General features: G+C 40.9%; 2 protein-coding genes across 3 annotated transcripts in view; one reads left to right on the plus strand and one right to left on the minus strand.

Moving 5' to 3' along the window:
- Positions 1–16,028, minus strand: part of LOC136427661 (protein FAM135A-like) — a 38,467-nt gene extending 22,439 nt beyond the window's left edge. For both annotated transcript variants that reach the window (XM_066416708.1, XM_066416707.1), the window contains exons 1-2: positions 15,621–16,028; positions 1,230–1,309 (exon numbers count right to left, since the gene is read on the minus strand). In XM_066416708.1, coding sequence (XP_066272805.1) covers positions 1,230–1,309; positions 15,621–15,697 — 157 coding nt within the window. In that variant the 5' untranslated portion in view covers positions 15,698–16,028. The remainder of the gene's footprint in view (positions 1–1,229; positions 1,310–15,620) is intronic.
- A 1,619-nt stretch (positions 16,029–17,647) lies between these two features.
- LOC136427663 (malignant fibrous histiocytoma-amplified sequence 1-like) lies at positions 17,648–19,145 on the plus strand. The gene has a single exon (XM_066416709.1). The coding sequence runs from the start codon at positions 18,201–18,203 to the stop codon at positions 19,065–19,067; it is 867 nt and encodes a 288-aa protein (XP_066272806.1). The 5' UTR covers positions 17,648–18,200; the 3' UTR covers positions 19,068–19,145.
- Positions 19,146–19,167: the final 22 nt, after the last annotated feature.

Below are 19,167 nucleotides of genomic sequence, written 5' to 3' on the forward strand. Positions count from 1 at the left end.
CAGAAAAAATGATGACGACAGAGCTTGGAAGGCACCTGTAAAACTTACTAAAAGGGCAACAACGTTTAACAAGTGCAAGCATGTCTAATATGCAATAACGGGAAAAACGGACAATAAACCAGATACATTGATGAAGGTTAGACATTCAGGTAAACAATACTCAATGATACAATTCAGACTCTACTACTGGATACTACTGGATAAACCAGATAGTGAGTGTGTGCCAACACAATATCATCCATCTGTAAATGACTTCAACTTCTTACAAGTCGCAGAAAAAAGGTTACTTGCTTATTGTCGAGGTTCGAACGTGGAGTAAGGGAGGCAATATATGAGAGGATATACAATCCAACCCTCAACAGGAAAGGAGGGCTAAGGGTGGAACTGTCTGGCACTTGGGACATAGCCTTGGGGGCAAACCAGCTTTAGCTCCTATATTAAAACAATAGGAGCTATTGTCCCCTTTTACTTCAACCTTGTCTTGAGTTGTCTAATTTGCTTTCTATTGGACTATCTAAAAATTTGTCTTCTCCTTATTTGCATATCAATTCATAGTTCGTGGTTATAAACCTGCTGTTCAACTGATCTTGCTCACAGTCACTGACGAAAAGTAGTGGATGCTACTTGAAACGTCTGACCGTTTCCAAAATCATGTCCAGTTGTTTGAGTAATTGCTTTTTTGGCGAATAAGCAAGAGGGCTTCTGACTAGGAAATTGTGGACCAGGAATATTGCTTGTAACTTTCATCTCATCCCACCACCTGTCAATGTATAATCAATACACCTCCTTACAGCACCAGCCACACTAAACCACTATAAACACTGCACCAAGACCCAATCACCATTCTACCTGCATCCTTCTTTTATCTTGTGCAAGAGCAAAGGAATGTAATTTGCGATGCGGCCCGATGCTTTTGCATTGCTTTTATCTTAAACACACAGCGCCCATTTCCTCGCTGAGTAATTGTTTTCACCCACCATGGCAGAACACAGTGCACAGCATTTCCAGTGCCGGAGTGATATATCTACATACTACAGATATAAATTGGCAGCTCTGATGATATCTAGCGCCTACACTTGTAGGCTGATGAATAAACAATTTGTAGGCTATAAATCCTAAATAAAAGATTGAAATAGCATTCCACATGTTGGAGAGGGTTCTGAGAAAAATCAAGAGGTTTCTCCGAAGAAAGAATAAATCGGCAAGCACTAACTACATATAACTCTTACCTGATGAGTCGGCCAGGTGAACCTCCGTCTTCATGGGGGGTCTGAGAGGAGGCTTGAAGTAGGCTCGTACATGGTAGAACCTGGAGACGCAAAGGTGTACAGGTTATACTTAACTTATTTTTTTTACAGTATCTTAATACAATCATAGAAATACAAGCTGCATTGTTATTTATGTGAATGATTTCTTGCATCTTCACTCTGCTGTGTGTCAGTTTGTGAATGTGAGATGGCAGATGTGTGGATACAATGATAATACCTTATTCGAGTTATTGACATGTAAAAAATACAGGGATATGATACGGTCTTCTACAATTATAACACACAAAAAAGTACCGAGGCATCTCTGTCGTAAATCTAATATTACTAAATTAAATATAGTAGATTCTATTTTAACAATGTACATGTATGATGAAATTCTTTAGTAATACATCTGCATTGCAGAGCTTGAAATACCAATTGTAAATATTTGAGACCGTAGAAGAAAATACAAACAACCTGCAATTCAGCATTAGCTAAAAGAATAACGTAACAATATTATGAATTACATACTGCAAAAACAGAAAAATGTTATTTCCAATTCGAGCCCTGAATATCATTTTAAGTCACTACATGTCTTTTGATACCTTATTGTAAATAAATACACTTTCCAAAATTGCACTTGCATTATATCTATGGTAAACGAAGATCTAGGAATTGAATTGGCACTCAAAACATAAAAGGCTCTTATTATAGCAGGACCTGGAAGTGACTTGGTAATTATGCACCACACTTCCCAGGATACCATCTACAAATTACTGACATGCTACACAATGTAAAGTACTTCCCATAGTGTTCTGAATAATAATGTAGCAGTTTATTTGAATGTCCTTGAAATATTTTCAAGGCTACACTAAAAGGCTATGAATACAAGTTATACCAACCATCAACTTAGATATCAAGTATCATATACATCAAAATTAGGCATGAAAGATGCTCAATTATCTAATAGTATATACATATCTTTTAAATTTCTTTTATCTTACTTCTTCTTCTTTTTATTTACAACATATGCTGTGAACTGCCTGTTCCACTACCTCATACAGATTGAATGCAAATCGTCATACAGGTATTAATATTTTTGCAATAAATCAAGTATCACTGTGTCAATTGCAAATAGACTTGTCATATAAAGCTTCAGAAACTTCTTTACATTCACTTTCAGTTATTTTCGTTTCCCAATCTGGCGTAATTCGCCTTCATCTCATTTCCATGCCAGGTTCAATTTCTTTTAGAATGTCACGGCATTAAACGTATCAGAGCCACTCAAAATCTGACTCTAAAACAATTTCAATCCAATGCATCCATAGCTCCATGCAAAATCAAATTCCCATTGACCTATCGTTCCATATGGCATAAAAGGAAGAATAGGATATGTATGTTGTGTGTGTATACCTCAAACATCGGAGTTATACATGAAACATTACATGTATTTCTAAAAGTGGCATACTGTAAATGCATCTAAGTTTGCGTGGTTTTTATTTCGCGGTAGGGAGAAAATGGAGTGTTCGCGGTGGTCTTAATTTCGGTTTCGAAACAATATTAGTAGCGCCAATAGTAGTCATAGGTGGGCAAAAAGTTTTGCGGTGGTTTAAGTTCGCGCTGAAAGTTCACCGCGAAAACCGCGAAAATAAAACCACCGCGAACATTTCTGCATTTACAGTACATCATACTATACATGTACTATCTTTTATTGACCTTCTTCCTCCTGCCTAACTCTGTAACCAATACAAATTTGCTGCCATAAGGCTACCTCAGCAGGGAGAGAGTTAAAGTAAGATCTTACAAGATAAGGTCGCAGAACACAGTATTAATGGGCGACCCCCGTGGACAATAGTAGTTCGGGTACGAAGTAGTGCGTCGCATTGCTAGAAAAGGCCGTAGTTTTTTTTCTGTGCACGTTAGCGAGGCTGAAACTGTGGTGAATGGCAGAGGAATACGTCAGTTTTGAGACAGTACGAGTTTGATTACGATGTTTGTTCGGTCGGGTTGGATTCGTGCCTGGATATTGTTACCGCCAAACTACTGTAAGTCGCCTGCAGTACGGTGACCTCCGCTGGGGTCATATCAAAGTGGCTTTAAAAAGAGAACGAGCCGGCAAATTTAATCTCATTTTGCAGATATTTTGTAGATTGAACCTTGAAGTCAAGCATATAAAAATCTGGTACCCTAATTGTGCACCTTTCTATGAATTTTCAAGCGTCGAAGCATCTCACCTTGGGATCCTTAACTATATAAATCCCTATAGGAGAAATACTGTGGTCTGCAACCATAAACCCACAAAGCATCAATTATCCATACCAAAAGAAAGTGGATCTTAATTATGATTAAATTCAAGAGAAATACTTTTCATTCCATTCAGGTAACAGCCAATCACATATCAGTTTTTCTTTTTCAATTCTTTCTCTCTCAATAAGGCCACACCAATTTAATTTTTTGGTTTACGTGTGTTTTTTTTAAATTTTAGCACAAGGACCTCATTAAAACAGAAGGCTGGGGTGAAAACTTGCACCTGACCCTGTTCCCTCCCTGAAACTGTGTGCATCAAAGTACAAACTTTCCTCTGAGATTCTGTTTTCATGTTGATTTTCCAATCTAGCATTTTTCTTTTCAAAAATTCCGTAGAAATCAAATTGGTGTGGCCTTAGATTGATAAAAAAACACAGCTTTTAGAAGACATAAAAGAATCTGCACTACAGTCTCAGATATCCATCACAAGACATATATATTGTCTTCCAAAAACTTATCTGACAAATCTGAGAGTACATCTTGCCAAAGCATAATCAACTCAAGTCTCCATGCAATGAAGAGAGTCAATGATGATAATTTGTACGCTGTGCCCAAACCCACTGAGTGTAGTGGTGAATAAATCAGGTCTGGCTCATTATGGCTGGGTACCAAGGGTATAATGTCTCATGCTGTAACACATTTATACCTGTACCTCCCATCACACCTGACAGGACAGGTGATCATGTCCAACAGGGGGATACTTATACACAGCAACTCCAGAATAACAAAGTGGAGAGGGGACTAAATCTCTCCCTCAGAATATATCACTGTTCTCCAACTGTTTCTGTTAGTTCCGTACATAATTTCATCAGGTTGGTAGAACATAGGATATTGGAGTCTTTTTACACAACCAGTAAATTTTATATCCTCCATAGCAGGCTATACCGGCTTTTTTTTGGGGGGGGGGGGTTATAACACTTTTTGCAGCCAGCCCGTAACCATCAGCCAGCCTGTAACCATTTTACCAACAAAATGGTTACGGGCTAGCTGCAAAAAGTGTATTATAAGCCCTACCAAAAAAGCTGGTATGGCCTGCTATGGAGGCTATAAATTAGTACAAATTTCACCTATTGATCATGACAGACACCAAAACGTCAGCAGGTGAGATTTACTGGTTGTGTAAAAAGAAATCTTCAATACCCTGTTTCTGTTTCTACTATAGATGTACAACATTATGGTTGGTACTTGGTATATCAAAAATCTCCTGATATAATCATTGATGCTGGCAGACTTGAACATCACCTTCCCTTGATAAAGTACAAATGAAACCTTCAAGAATGAGACACACACACAACCTGATAGCTTATCACTTCTGTTGTGTCACAAGAAGATATTGTGACATGTTGTGTAATTATGAACTACCCTGGGACAAGATTAAGATCCACTGTTATTTCTATAATTACAAATTTGAGAAGCTATTGCCTCCCAAAACAACAGGTAAAGCTTTCAGATTTAATGTAGTGTGTATGCATGCACTACTGTGATGTATAGCTACAGGCTTCTCAACTGTCAGATGTACTTAATATACAACCAAGCTAATATCCCACGGTTCCCATCTTATATTAAACTTCACCGAGGAAAAACTACAAAGCTAATATTAGTAATAAACCACATCGAGACAAAAGATTGTCTTTTCTCTCCCATCCATCAAGATGACAACTGCAGATATATGCGTTACTCCTCTGGGTATATTCAACATGGTTTTTGATGTAGATAACAAGAAAGTTACATTTGATAGAAGGGACACACTGTAGGGTCAAAATGTTGAAAATGTACAATGTTTTGACAATGTTGATTTCTACAGAGGAGGACCTGATGATGATGATGATCTCTACAGATGGCAGTTCCTATCAAAAGTTTCCAGTAGATATTCGTATACCTTATAAATGGATGCATGTACCAATTGAAAGTACTTCCTACTATGAATCTAATTTTATCCCCTGCTTTCTTCAATAAGCAAATGCTGAAGACTTCATTTTTCTGTCACAGACTTAAAGTTGTTACACTTTTACAGTGTGACTCCTCTACAACCACCTTTGACATTCAGAATACTGGTACATTGCTCATAATTTCACAGTGAGTTCGCTGGTTGGAGGCAATGTGCTGCTGGCTGTATCAAAGCAAGGTCACTGTTGATGTAAAGCCCGATGGCCGTTGCTCAATAGCACACCCCGAGGTACGCTGGTGATAAAAAACGGGTGTTGAAATGTTGAAACAGATGTTGAAATTATTCAAGGCTTATTCTTACAGTAGTTCAAATGAAATACAACTCTTGATTTACAATTGACATTTCAAAGATGCACTTGGACTTGGAGCAGGCATCTGAAGGAGGTTGAAGAGGACAATTCTTACTGCTAGTTTGTATCAAATATTTATTAATTAATTAATGAAACAGGCAAATGCAGTAACTATCCAGCTAATGCATGATTTAAATCAATTTGTACAACCTCAAATTAGATTGTGTTTTTCCATCAACATTATTCTTCTAACAGTTTAGTAGAGAGCTCAGTCAGAGGCGCACATGTACAAGTACAGACTGTATATATGTGTTGGCATAAGATAAACGTTGAACAAGGTACATGTACGTTTGGCAGCAGTATCACCCATAGGGTGCCCTAAAATCTGAGATTCATGCCATAAAGATTGGCATCACAAGACTCTATCAAGCTATTAATTTTTTATGAAATGGCTGCGCAGGCCATTCCCTCAGTCTGCATCTATCCGTCATCCATACAAGAGGTAGTGGTGCTGAATCAACAACATGCGCACCTGAAAGGAATACCGGTGGTTTTGTACAGCTGACTTGTCATGGGTGCTGCAGATAACATCAATAATGTATCGACAATGGAAGAAGAAAGGTTTGGGTGAGGAGACATTAGGAGCACTGGTTAAAGAAGATAATAACTACAGTTAAGTATTTGTGCTACATAAACTTCAGGTTTGCTATGTTAGTTTAGCGATTATGGGGTCTTTTTTATAAAGATGAATTGGTATTGAATTTTTTCCTTTTTCTTTGAGTTGAATGTGTAATAGTTGTGTGCCAACTTGTTAAAAATACAGTCAAACCTGCCTAGGCGACCACCTTTTCAACGCGACCACCTGGCCATGGCGACCGCTTTTTCTCGGTCCCGAAAATTTTCCCCATAGGCACAAGCATTAAGCTGTCTGCCCATGGCGACCACCCGTCCAACGCGACCGCGACCGCCACGAATTGGGACCGCACAGAGCACAATCCCTGCCCATGGCGGCCGCTGACCTTTCTAAAACACGATGCTTTTGTGTATGAACATTAACAAATACTCTAGTCATCGATGAAAACTAATATCCTTATTTTCTTTTTATTTTCATGAATCTCACAAACCTTTATTGGACGCTGTGCGTTGTGCTCCACTGACTCATACCTTTTCATGCGGTCGCACAGAGCTTGGCGGCGCGGCGCGACGAAATCACACCGTTCCATTTCATCTTTAGTTGTCAGATCGAAAACTTTTTGATCCTTTTATCCAGCGGTCGGCGCCCCAAAAAAGGCTGGGGCCAGCAGGTGTTTTCTAGGGATTTGTCTTGGGCCTTCAAACTTCGATGATGTATGTGTGTGTGCTATTTAATGGAATGCGGGAAGGCGCTGCGATATCATCGAGGCAACCATTGTTTTGTACCCAAAATTATGACGAAAATTTGTACACGATGTAGCGGTACACAATTAGTACAACGATAACGGAAAATGTAATTTTTGTAGGATCTTTCTGTCAATGAGAATTGAACCTGGTGGGGGTCATGCTGTCTAAATTCACATAATTTTCCATCCATTTACGTACTGTATTTGAAAACCTCGACCTGGAAACATGTGAGTGGAATCCTCTTCATGGCGACCACCTGTCCATCGCGACCGTTTTTGCTCGGTCCGCCGGGTGGTCGCCTTGGGCAGGTTTGACTGTAGAGAGAACGCTAGCGACCCAAAAAAACACCCCTCCCAATAAAATGGCATGGCGATCCTTTGACGTCACAATTCAAGATGGCGGCTACCACACATGCCAATGGATCCAACAAAGGTTTTGCTACGCAAACCTGTAACAGCTGCAGTAAACGCACAGTCACATCGTCATACAATGCTTCTTTTGAAGGAGTTTCAGGAAAGGAAAAAGGATATAGAACAACCATTTCCAACCACAACTGCCCAAATAATTTGCTTACATGAACCTTTCAAGTTAATATACATGTATAACACTTTTTTTTACAGCAAACACAGCTTTAGAGTTGGGCAGTACCAACTGCCTATTTTCCCTTTGCACAAAAGCTAACATTGAACTTTTCAAATGTCTTTAATGAATCAAGATATGAAGGGTTAAGTAATTGGTGCATAGTCCAACAACCTACAGGTAATCACCATGAAGTCAGATGACCCAGATTTATGGAATTAATCAATTATGTGCTATAAAGGAGGTGGAAAGATATCTTTGGTCTTAAAAATAATTGCAGGAGTATTGTAGATTTCTAGCTTTTACAAAAGTAACAAAGACTTGCGCATGTTTCTGTATAATGAAGAGTACTATGCTCCTGCTAGGGACAGTGCAGGAGTAGCCAGCTGCAGTCAGCTGTCAGGAGTGGTGCACATTGCTGGATACCACACGTAACATTATCTACATACTCACGTCTGGGCGTCACAGCAGCTGAGAAAACAGCCTTTAACCACCTTATCAAAGGCACAATCCTAGTCATCAAGCACCCTTGACATTGATACGTAGGCAGCTAGAAGACTGCTATGACTTATTCATGGGGCAGGGAATGAACTGCCCACATCAGAAAGATAAATTCCAGCTCAAATTATGGAGTTCAAAGATACCGGTATATTTCATTTCAGGAGGTTAGGCACTTAAAATTAAGGATGTTATCAAAGGAACAATTCTACTACTCAACTACCCGTGACATTGCTGTGTTGGCTACTAGAGGAATAGCAATGACTTATTTATGGTGCAATTAAAGGAACACTAAAAACAGTAACATGGTCCACTAAACAGCACTTCAGCACATGGACAGCACAAACCTCACTCATTGTAGCCTAAAATTATCTCTTCATCATATGTACTATCATCATATCAATTTGTAAAAATGTTGACATTGTCACCATATCACAATTGTAAATAACATATCCTTTAAGAATCCATGGATCAAGATATTTCCCAAATTTAGTCATTCATTTATCAATTCTAGTCATTCCTGCCTCAGACTCATAAGACCCTCACAAGAAATCAATTAGAACCGTTTTCCCCCTCATCTTCCCTGAGCTCCCCATCTCTGGTACTCATTAGCAGAGAATTGTGACACAACTTTCACATAAGATGGGGATGATGACACAAATCTTCCCCATTTCAATGATAACCAGGGGAGGAGGATAATGGCAACCAGTGACAGGTCGGATGGAAGATGAGATGGGATGATCAGCAAGCAGGAAATTAAAATGACTGGATGACAGCACATGATCAGGGTCAGGATGAGATAAACTCGTTAAAGTGTGATACCTTCAGCTTAGGGAGCAATGTGCAATAAAGTTGAGTCATAAAGGAAAGAACTATCGACACAAGATACTCTAGTACACAGACCTCGTACATAGAATCACCAAATATTCATCGTAAAATACATACTGTACATGAAAAGCTATGTTCGGCGTTCTAATCATATTTCTATGTGCCAAAGATTTATCAGGTACTTGAACAAAAGAGCTTAATTCTAATAAAAGTGATGATTTTTACAACTCCCAACAATCAGTAAATACGGTACATCATCATCACTGCTACTAGAATTACAGCAACCCAGTACTCTGGCCTGTAGTCATAATTTTCCACACTGCTGGGCACATAATTCAGTCTGTCATATGAGGGCATACATCAGACGTGTCATATTACCCCAGGTCACAGCCAGGACTGACAAAACCCTCTGAGTCTGAGGGAGAGAGGGGTTTCAATGTGGTGACTGTATCTGTATGGCAATGCAAGATATTCTGACTCATAGATTTATCATAATGTAAGAACTTGGAAAAATGTATTGATCATCTCCCGGACCACTCATATCACCAAAATCTTTACAAAGTTCACAACTGTCCCAAATGGCCCCTTAACCTTTCCACGAAGTGTCCCAATTAACCAAAGACCCAGGAAAAACTGATGGGAAGGGCACATTTCTTTGACCAAAAATACATGGTAACTATTAGTATACCTTCCGTCAAGTAATTGCCAGTTCTATTTAAAAAAATGAAGACTGCAATTAATCCAGCAATCAATCTCCCCATAATCAAATGTCCCAGAATGACGTTAATTATACACTATATGGAGAGCTCATTTGGTTTTATTTCATACAACACACAGCTTGTAAAAATGATACTAATTTGGATGATCTGCTCAAAGACATGACGCTGGAAGTCCCAGATATCCGGGAGTAATTGTTGAGAGCAAGGGGCCAGCCCCTGGCCTGGGCAAGAGAACCTAGAAGGTCTCATCATGTAACTGTAAGCAATTCTAGCAAGTCTTATTCAACATAAGTACCCCTCATCAGGTTATATGGAGGTAACCTGTAATCAGCCCTAAATGCAACCCTACATTATACCTTTAAAGGTACATCAGAGTAAAATAAAATCATGACATGCCTACTCATTAGTGTTTTTATTGTCAAGTCTTACGAATAGGAAAAATAGGATGTCGCCTTAGGTATCTATTAAGGTCTGTCTTACAGCTTTCTCTTGTAATAGCCCAGGAGATTCTGAGAAAGACCCATGCTGTCATTCCATTGTGTTGGAATCCTGGGAGCAGGAATTAAGTCAATGTAGCTCTGCAGTCTCTGTCCTCTGACTCCCTGTATCTGCGACCAATGGTTTAAAATTAAAGGGACGTATTGTAGGATTTGGTGGGCAAAAACTACAAATAGGAGATCGAGCGTCACAGGAAAATTACCACATGTGAACAAACTTCGGACCGTCGCGCATTTGATCACGTGTTCGGTGGTTTGTCGGAATGTTGGACAAAATGGCGGACAAATCAAGCGGCAGCGGGAATTGCGTGTATAATTTTTTTTCAAGACGTTCTCACGACCAGTGTTCTCGCCAGCGCCCGTCCTCCCGTCATTTGACGGGTTTTTGTCGCTCATGACGGACAAAATTTTTGCCCAACCCGTCATTTTTAATGGAAAAAAATTGGTGTGTGAAGATATTTAGACAGAGCTTAGAATTTTCAAAAACTCCAGAGGATCAGCGGAAGTTCGTGACGAGGGCAATCTAGATCATTTCTAATGCCCGCCGGCGACAACCCCAGCAACACACAGAGAGCGCCGTGGTGGTTGCTAGTCATATTTGGTGGCCGCCGAAAACTCGGCGTCATGCGCCGCCCTCCCCACTACAGTTTTGGCCGGTCGCATCAGGCTGACGTTTATTTCTGTTTTATCCCTCTCGGTTCACCGTCAGTTATTGTCATCAAAGAAGCCTTAAAATTCAGAAATACTCCTATAGCTATCAGGCTTTCTGTAATCTGTGTAAACAGTATTTAAGTTCAAGCCGCGGCGGCTGAGTAACATGCTTTCCTCCCGCAAGAAATGGTAATCAGGCGTCAGATATTATTGTAATCCACCAATCACAGCGCACGTCTCCGTCGCGTCAAGAAAAAACGACCAATGACATGATGCGAGTCTCGCTACTCGCGAGATTTCAGCTAAGCGTGAATTTACGAGATGTTAGGGGAATGGCGGGAATCGCAGGGAATCGCAAGGATCGCACGACGAAGCGGCTGTTGGAAGGCTTGAATCGACAACTTTTGAACACATTCAGTGCAGTTACCGGAGAAATTAACCGTGGAAAACATGGTACAAAAAAATGGACGTCTTTATTGCGTTCTTTCTCAAAGTAGGGTGTCAAATTCCTCATTATGTTCAATAATTACAGGACGCATACGGAACAAGTGTTGAAAAGTTGTGTTTTATTTTTGCCGATTTATTCTGAGTGTATTTTTTGTAGGACGTAGCTGATACGTAATAAAGTTTTGTTGTGCTAAATTTATTTTCTTTGCCGATTGTATACAACATAGAAGTGTAGCTTGTGTGTGAAGTTGTAAACATTTGATATTTCCGCGATGACGGCACGCCTCCCCAAAAAATTAAGCCTGAAACCCTTGTGTAATTTTTCACCGAAAGAGATGTCATTAAACTAAGCTTATTCTACTAGGAAATTTGCCCCTCAAAATGCAGGAAATAGCGTTTCAGAGGGTCTAGATCTCAAAATTTCCCGGGGGAGAATACCCCCGGACCCCCCTAGAATGGTCACGCCTCCGGCGCGACGCCTCGCGCCTTCGGCGCTTGATATGTTCTTCCCCGAAGCAAAATTGAAATGACGGGTAAAAATTTCAGGCTGGCGAGAACACTGCTCACGACACTACGAAGTCGCATCCATACGTGATGAATACTGCGGTGCAACTTGTAATAAGGTAGATTTAACTAATAATGTAGAAAAATAACCGAAAACAGTGAATTTTGTTTTATGTTCGGATCACAATATGCCCCTTCACCAACATATCGTATACAACTTGTCAACAAAATTGCTGAATTGTAAGATGGAACCAAAAGTGGATTGGTTGTCACAATGATTTGTAAAATTAAACCAAATAATTATAATCTTCTTGCAGCTACACGATGTTGGGCAAGGTTCCTGGCAGCATCAGGCTAGACTTGTTCTAGCTTTCCACCTGTGACCTGTCTGTTAATCTCACAATGTCATCTGCTCATTATCACTTCCTCAGTGCAGGAAAATGACTCCTGGAGGTTGCCCTGTACTAAATATATCTCCTGTCTAATCAACAACAAGGCCCAGGGGACATGGTACAAACTGGAAACATCTTCAACCTCATTCTAACCTAAAAGTTCAAGTTGCCACGGTTTCTTCATCTCCAGATGTGACATTCAAGTACGTAGATACTATGCGGTATAAACCAGTAGCCATGGCAGGTATGCTTAGTGAATAGTCATACACCTAGGCCTGTAAAGTATAGTTTTCAATATCACTGTTGTGTATTTTTTTACCTTTGCCAAGAAGGAATTGTTTTGGTAGCATTTGTATGTGTTTTTGTATGTGTGCATGTGGATAAACAGTATAACTTAGAAAGCCTGGATGGATTATCTTGATATTTGGTATGTTTTGATGATACCTCCCAATGATAAGATTTTGGGGCCCCTAGAGGCTTGTTATGGTACTGCAGTGGAACTTCTGGTTTTGATATTGTGTGTTCTGGACTTGCTATGGTCATGAGTTTTGAGTGGTAGATAGCTTTTGGGGCAGGGAATAAGTGGTATAGGTTTGTTTGGGCCCATTAGTTTCTGCATAAGAAACAACTGAATACAGATCACTGAAACATGTTTTGTTCCAGTTGAAAAGAACACATGATATTCTCTACCAGTCCAACAGAATTGGGATGGAAAATCAGTTAGTTATCCTATCACTGACACATACATCAATAGCTCACTGACACCTGACAAGTAAGAAGGATACAGAAGCTACAATCTGTAACCTATGTTTTAAGTTTATTCTTGAAATGATGTTGGAATATCTACACCTATCTTCTGACGCCAACTGAAGAAATCTTGAAGCAATACCGGTAATGAGGACATCGTGTTACAGCATCATAGTAACCATGGCAATAATGTCTATTAGTATTATTCTCAAGAATCTCATATATATTATGATCAACGCTAGCATTCCCAGGGAGCTATACCTGTACCCAAGGCAATTTGGCTACTTACCCAGAGTTGAGGAGCTACAGTGGGAAAGTTATGACCACAATTAGACACATATTCAGTACTAATCATTATCATTGTACCGGCAGTGGCAGGGTTCTTGGCAAATATGTTGTATCCATAGCACAATACAGGTAATAATTGTGTGATGTGGGCGATCACAGTCGAGTGTTCTTAGTTTAACGATGCCATTGTGTTTGAAGAAGCCACTCTGGGCTGTTTGTTAAGCACTCTTATTATTAAAGTAAAAACTCTTATTATCAAAGATTGGAAAATTTGGTAAAGATTGCACATAATTATAGGCAGGTGTGTACATGGAGGCTCGAGGGTTAGTTGGAAGCTACCAGCGCGATACAGATAAGCTGCAAGGTTTGCCAGCATATATTGCTGAAGGTTAGAGTCAAGTTCATTGCAATCACAATGATCAAAGCTGTCCACTGGTCACCATGACAAATGTTGCTGCCAAAGGAGATGATCAATTGTAATACGATGAAAAGACACGAATATGGACATATTCTGGGGTCAGATCAGAAGATACAGCGATCAAACTATGGCCTCTCTGTGAAAATTGGGAGGTCACAATCTAGATGTCACAGCTGTTTGTAAGTAGTGACCCATCTTTTTGGATTTCCAGATTTCCACAATCTGCTTCCTGACTCACTAAAGCCAGTAAAGGTATGTCACAGTTTTGGAACAACTACAAGGCCAGCTGCGTACATGTAACATGACTGTCCACGACATAACATCACATGAATCATATTGTACTTGACATCAGGCCTTGGGTTCAAACATAACCCCGTCATCTGAAAACAGCTCATAATGCTTGTATCCTTTTAGTGATATTACCTCGTTAAGTGCCCATTAAAAGGCTCGTTATGATCATACTTGATATGGTGGTCCCTGAGATTGAGTGTGACAATTACACTACCAAGAGAGAATTTCCCATCATGATGTTATAATGAATGACTGTGAAATGCTGCCAGTATATCCCAGTGATGATTACTCTCCTGATAAATTACAGACAAGTCTACAGACTATGAATCCCTAATTATTCTCAGAGCCTACAGATCCTGACACTGACAGATATCTACTAGTCGCCGTGCAATCCTGTACCCTCATTACCAGAAATGCCCATGTTCTAGATAAAAGAGGGCCTGCATGCCCCTTTTACGTAGAGCGTAATCGGCCGTTTTGATTTTACGTAGAACACTGCCGACCACTCCATAATTTAGCGTAGAACGTAGGGGGGTCTTTTTGAATTTAAAGTAGAGCGTTGTCAGGACCCCCCCCCCCATGCAGGCCCTCATAAAAAGGGCAAAGGTCACAAAGGTAGTGTCATAGCCTTTTTTGAGGCCATGGGGACAGTGGGTCCACTGTGTCTAGTACACAGTATTGGAAGGTGGATCCTAACTGTCTCCTTTGACCATCTCTCATCTCATAGTTTTATCTCCCCAACCAATGTGTGGCATCCATTGCTACACCTGGGTGGAGTGAGGAAAGTCTGTGTACTGTCTTCAACATTTCAATATATACGGTGACACACAGTTTAGCTGCCATCGGCAAAAACTGGGGTAAACCTTTCTGACACAAGTTTAACGGACTATCAGAACATTATCAACTATCAATTGCATCTTTGAGTTCATTCTTCCATTATTGACTCAGAAAGTAACAGTTACATGTTGAAAAGATTTGTTTAAAAAACGACATATTCTACTTTTGTGTCCAATATCTTGCAAAAAAAAGGGCCTTTCACTAGTTCAGCTTGCCAGCTAGGTTGACCAATGAGATTAACATTACCGACCGTTGGTATTATTGGGTCAGGGCACGGTGTGAACAAAAGTGTTATGCAATTTAAATGACATCAGTGTAGCACAATAACATTAGGATGTGTGCACCTGTAAAAAAAATCTTCATTTATATGGCAGTCTTAAATGTCTACTGCATAAAAGTACACAGCTGAAGATACATGGGTCTTAAACACAGCCTTAAATGATTTCGTTGACAAGACTTCAAAACATCGATAACGTCGTTAATACAGGCAGCCAATATGTTTCAAACAAATTATGTTTGTTGAAGTTCTTCACAACAAAGGTGGGCGAACACCATTTTTTTCTTTTTACAAAATAATTTCCTTTTTCAGAAATATGCAAAGAAAACATTTAACGTTAGACGCAAAAAATTAAATGCCCCTTCGACGAAGCGACTAACCGCATAATTTTGGTCTCGGGGTGCAAATATAATCTCGCCCCCCTCCCCCATTCATCACAACTTGTCACAAACTATAAAATGTAAACAATGCCATACCCTCTTTGGAAAAGATCGACGTTGTAGAATTTCCCAAAGGCCACAGAAAACTCTACCGTCGCCTGCAGTTCCCCCATGGCAATGACCGACTTCAGCGAGATTCTTCAAGTTCTTGGTAAACTTGAACCTCGGGTATATTCTTCAGACTTTCGCTGCACCCGATATTATTACCTCAGCTCTTAACGGACCGTTGTCAAGTAAGCTGCGATTAAAAATGCCGGAGAGGAACGGAAAATTTGGACTGTTCCTGCCGGTAGCATCGCCTGTAGAAATCCTACTTCGTTCTACATACTCGGAATGCTAAAATTACGCGGAATATTTAGACAGTTGGGCTTTAACACAAGACAGACACACATAGACCGACCTCCCGGCAAAAATAGATCAAAACTTCAACATGCGCATTGGCAGGCCTTCCCACAATCCTCTTGTTTTGAAATGGAAATATAGCAGCGCACTCTAGCGGAGATATGTTGTTTTACATGAGCAGGACTGAAAATAAGGCCACGGAAAGTCAGTTTTATGGATGGCATCCTCTGCAGACTGCAAAGCTATTGCGTGCGGGCAAACAAGACAAGGTGCACAAAAGGAACAAGATGCGTTACCTGTTCATATTTGAAGACCATAAATCATGTAAGAATTGAAGCGATAAAACATGGCATCACAAGTAACAAGCCATCCATCCACGTGTGGCCTAAATAGGAAATTCGGATAGTGCTGCTAAATGCGTACTAGTGATATATGTCTCTGCTACCTAAACAGTACAGTGGATTGACTTTAATCCGAAGGCTGATATGGTGTTTTTCGCTTTTCTGGCGTCTCTTGATTTGGTCGTTAATTTTTTTCCACTGGTCGCGTCGCTGCCAGCGGAACAGAAAACACAACCCTAAAGGACGTATAAAAACTTTTCAGAGGCAAAAAGTCGAGAAGTACGCGATATACCTGTAACGTTATCCGTATCTCTCTCTTACATTAAGGTCTTATATTCATTAGTCTCTTCTTTACATTGTGGCTAATAGAAAAAGAAATGTGTCTTAATGAACATGGTCACGTTCTTAACAAACCTACAGGAAATATAACCGGTTATATCGCTCATTAAGTGTTGAGCACATTTGCCCTTCATCATGTAAAAATTGTCAACAAGTTCACTACACACAATCCCTTTGTTTATATGGCAATTACAAACTGCACTTAACCACACTCAAAAGGCACTTTTGCGCTACAAGCGACAAGGTTCAGTTTGCTTTAGTCACATTTGTACATGAATGAGAACATATCACAGTCCATCATCATCAGTCCATATCACATTAACTTTCCATATCACATACATAACAGTGACGCAGTCATCCTTTCAGGTCCGTGGACCGCGATCCTAGCAAGAGAAACTTTCCGTACTCTGAGTAAGTTGTCTGGAGCTCCGTGCACGTGAAGTCATTGACAGGCTGAGATTGGCAAAAAGAACTCCTTGTCTATATGGTTGCGACGTGAGTCACGATCAGAGACGTAAAGGCTGACGTCAATATTGATGTTATCAAATATTTACTGATTTGTCAACGTCAACGCGCAGTCTCCGTTCTCTAGCTCAGCTCACTCCTGAAATCACAACGAATGCTACTTGGCAACCGTTACAATACAGAGGCCACCGTAACTAAGGTAACAGCAACCCATCTGGGTTTTTAATTAATTCTATCTCTTCAACTCTCTCTGCTTTTCTGCTCAAAGCAATTCCTAAACTACTACGTTCATCCTAAGGCATATCCATGTGCTCTTACGGTAACCAGGTGACCTATCAGTGCTTGAGCTTGTCACATGCAGCAGGTTAGTTTTGTCTAGCTGACAACACGTGACGTAGTGTGTTTAACGTCAAACTGATGATATCGCCGTATTTACTCCTCTAGTCTGGACATAAGTCCTGCAAACAGGACCGTACTCCAGTCCACGTGCTGCTCCACTGTCATGACGATACATTTATTACTTCCGCCCCTTCCCCATAATCCCTCGCTATCCCATAATCCTCTTATCCGACAGGTGCCGTCGGTACGATGAATGGTTAATGACTTTGTTGATGGATAATCTCTTGTACTGACTGGTCAACTGTCTTTATCAGCAGAAAATTCTTCGCGTAGAACGTCATAACGAGAGTGCTAGCAACAAAGCTATGTAACAGGATCCGCCCAAGCCCCTTGCATACAGTCAGTCATGTTTGTTTAGTCCTTTGTGAATGTTTTCCCAGCAATATTTACCTAGTTCGTACAAGAGAGGTCGTCGCCATTTGCAGTGTGCCTTGTTATCAGTGCCGTAGCAGTTAACCTGGAATTCCTCGGCGTGTGTTATCTCGCGTTACTACGCAATTTCGCCGTTAAGTGGAAAGTTGCCACCTCAAGTGCCGCCCAGGACACACAAGCAGTTGTTCTAAGATGTCTACAGTTCAACTACGCGCCGTCCAAAGACAACGTTTCGGACTTGAGAAGTGAGGTGAGTATCCGGATCAGTGGCTGCCGGTTACTACCCGCTGTGTTGACGACACACGTCTCGGTAGATGAAGACGCCGAACACCACCCAGGTAGCGACGCTTAAGACACGATGTCGTATCGAAGACACCTCCGGCTGAGGCTTGAGAATGATCCGAAGAATGGGGGAAGGAAGAAGCTCAAGTTAGTCGGGAAAGATTTGTCCGGGGGTCTCCCCTATGACCTGTTCGACCTCTCTGAGCTCGAAATTCTCGAGCTGAGCCCAGAGCGTCAGTCGTGCTTGTTGTACCGACTGGAGAAACTACCGAAGGAGATCGGGCGGCTAGTGAACCTCAAGGTGCTGATGCTAGATACGAACGAGCTGAGAGAACTACCGGCCGAATTAAGCAACCTGCGGCACCTTGAGCGTCTTGCTCTAAGTAACAACAGGCTAAAGACTCTACCCCATGACTTCTCCGACCTCCAGAGCCTTCAAAGCCTCCACCTTGTTAACAACCAATTTGAAGAGTTTCCCCTAGAAGTCTGCTACCTTGAAAGTCTGACTTTCCTGGACGTTAGCGACAACAAGTTGACCGCTTTACCTAAAGAAGTGTCCTACATGGGGAGGCTGGAGACTTTCCTGCTGTTCTTTAACGAGATAAGGAGTCTACCTGACAACATTTGTAAGATGAAGTCTCTGAAAACATTGTGGCTTGGGAAAAACAAGTTGACGGCGTTGCCGAAACATTTCGGGCGCCTGAAACAGTTGGATTGGGGCTACCGACAGCACTCCTCCAACATTGACGGGAACCCACTCCGTAAGCCCCCGCTAGAGATCTGCAGGAGGGGGCCGTTGGACATAGCTAGGTACTTTGCGATGAAGGAAGGGTGGAAAGACGGTGACCCGGACTCAGACTACGACGAGAACCAAGGGAGAGACCCAGAAGACCTAGAGGACGAGAGAAAGGTCGTGAGACACACGCACAACGGACAGATCTGAACTATGAGACGTCGTCATCAGTAACAATGCTACCCGTCAGACCCACTGTGTCCACGTTTTTTATCGGCAGAATATTTGATAGAGCATTATAAACGGTTGG

The sequence above is a fragment of the Branchiostoma lanceolatum genome, chromosome 2 (assembly GCF_035083965.1).
Source record: "Branchiostoma lanceolatum isolate klBraLanc5 chromosome 2, klBraLanc5.hap2, whole genome shotgun sequence".
Lineage (NCBI taxonomy): Eukaryota > Metazoa > Chordata > Leptocardii > Amphioxiformes > Branchiostomatidae > Branchiostoma > Branchiostoma lanceolatum.

Coding starts and splice junctions, on each gene's coding strand:
- LOC136427663 (XM_066416709.1), top strand. CDS start 18,201: ATGTCGTATCGAAGACACCTCCGGCTGAGGCTTGAGAATGATCCGAAG.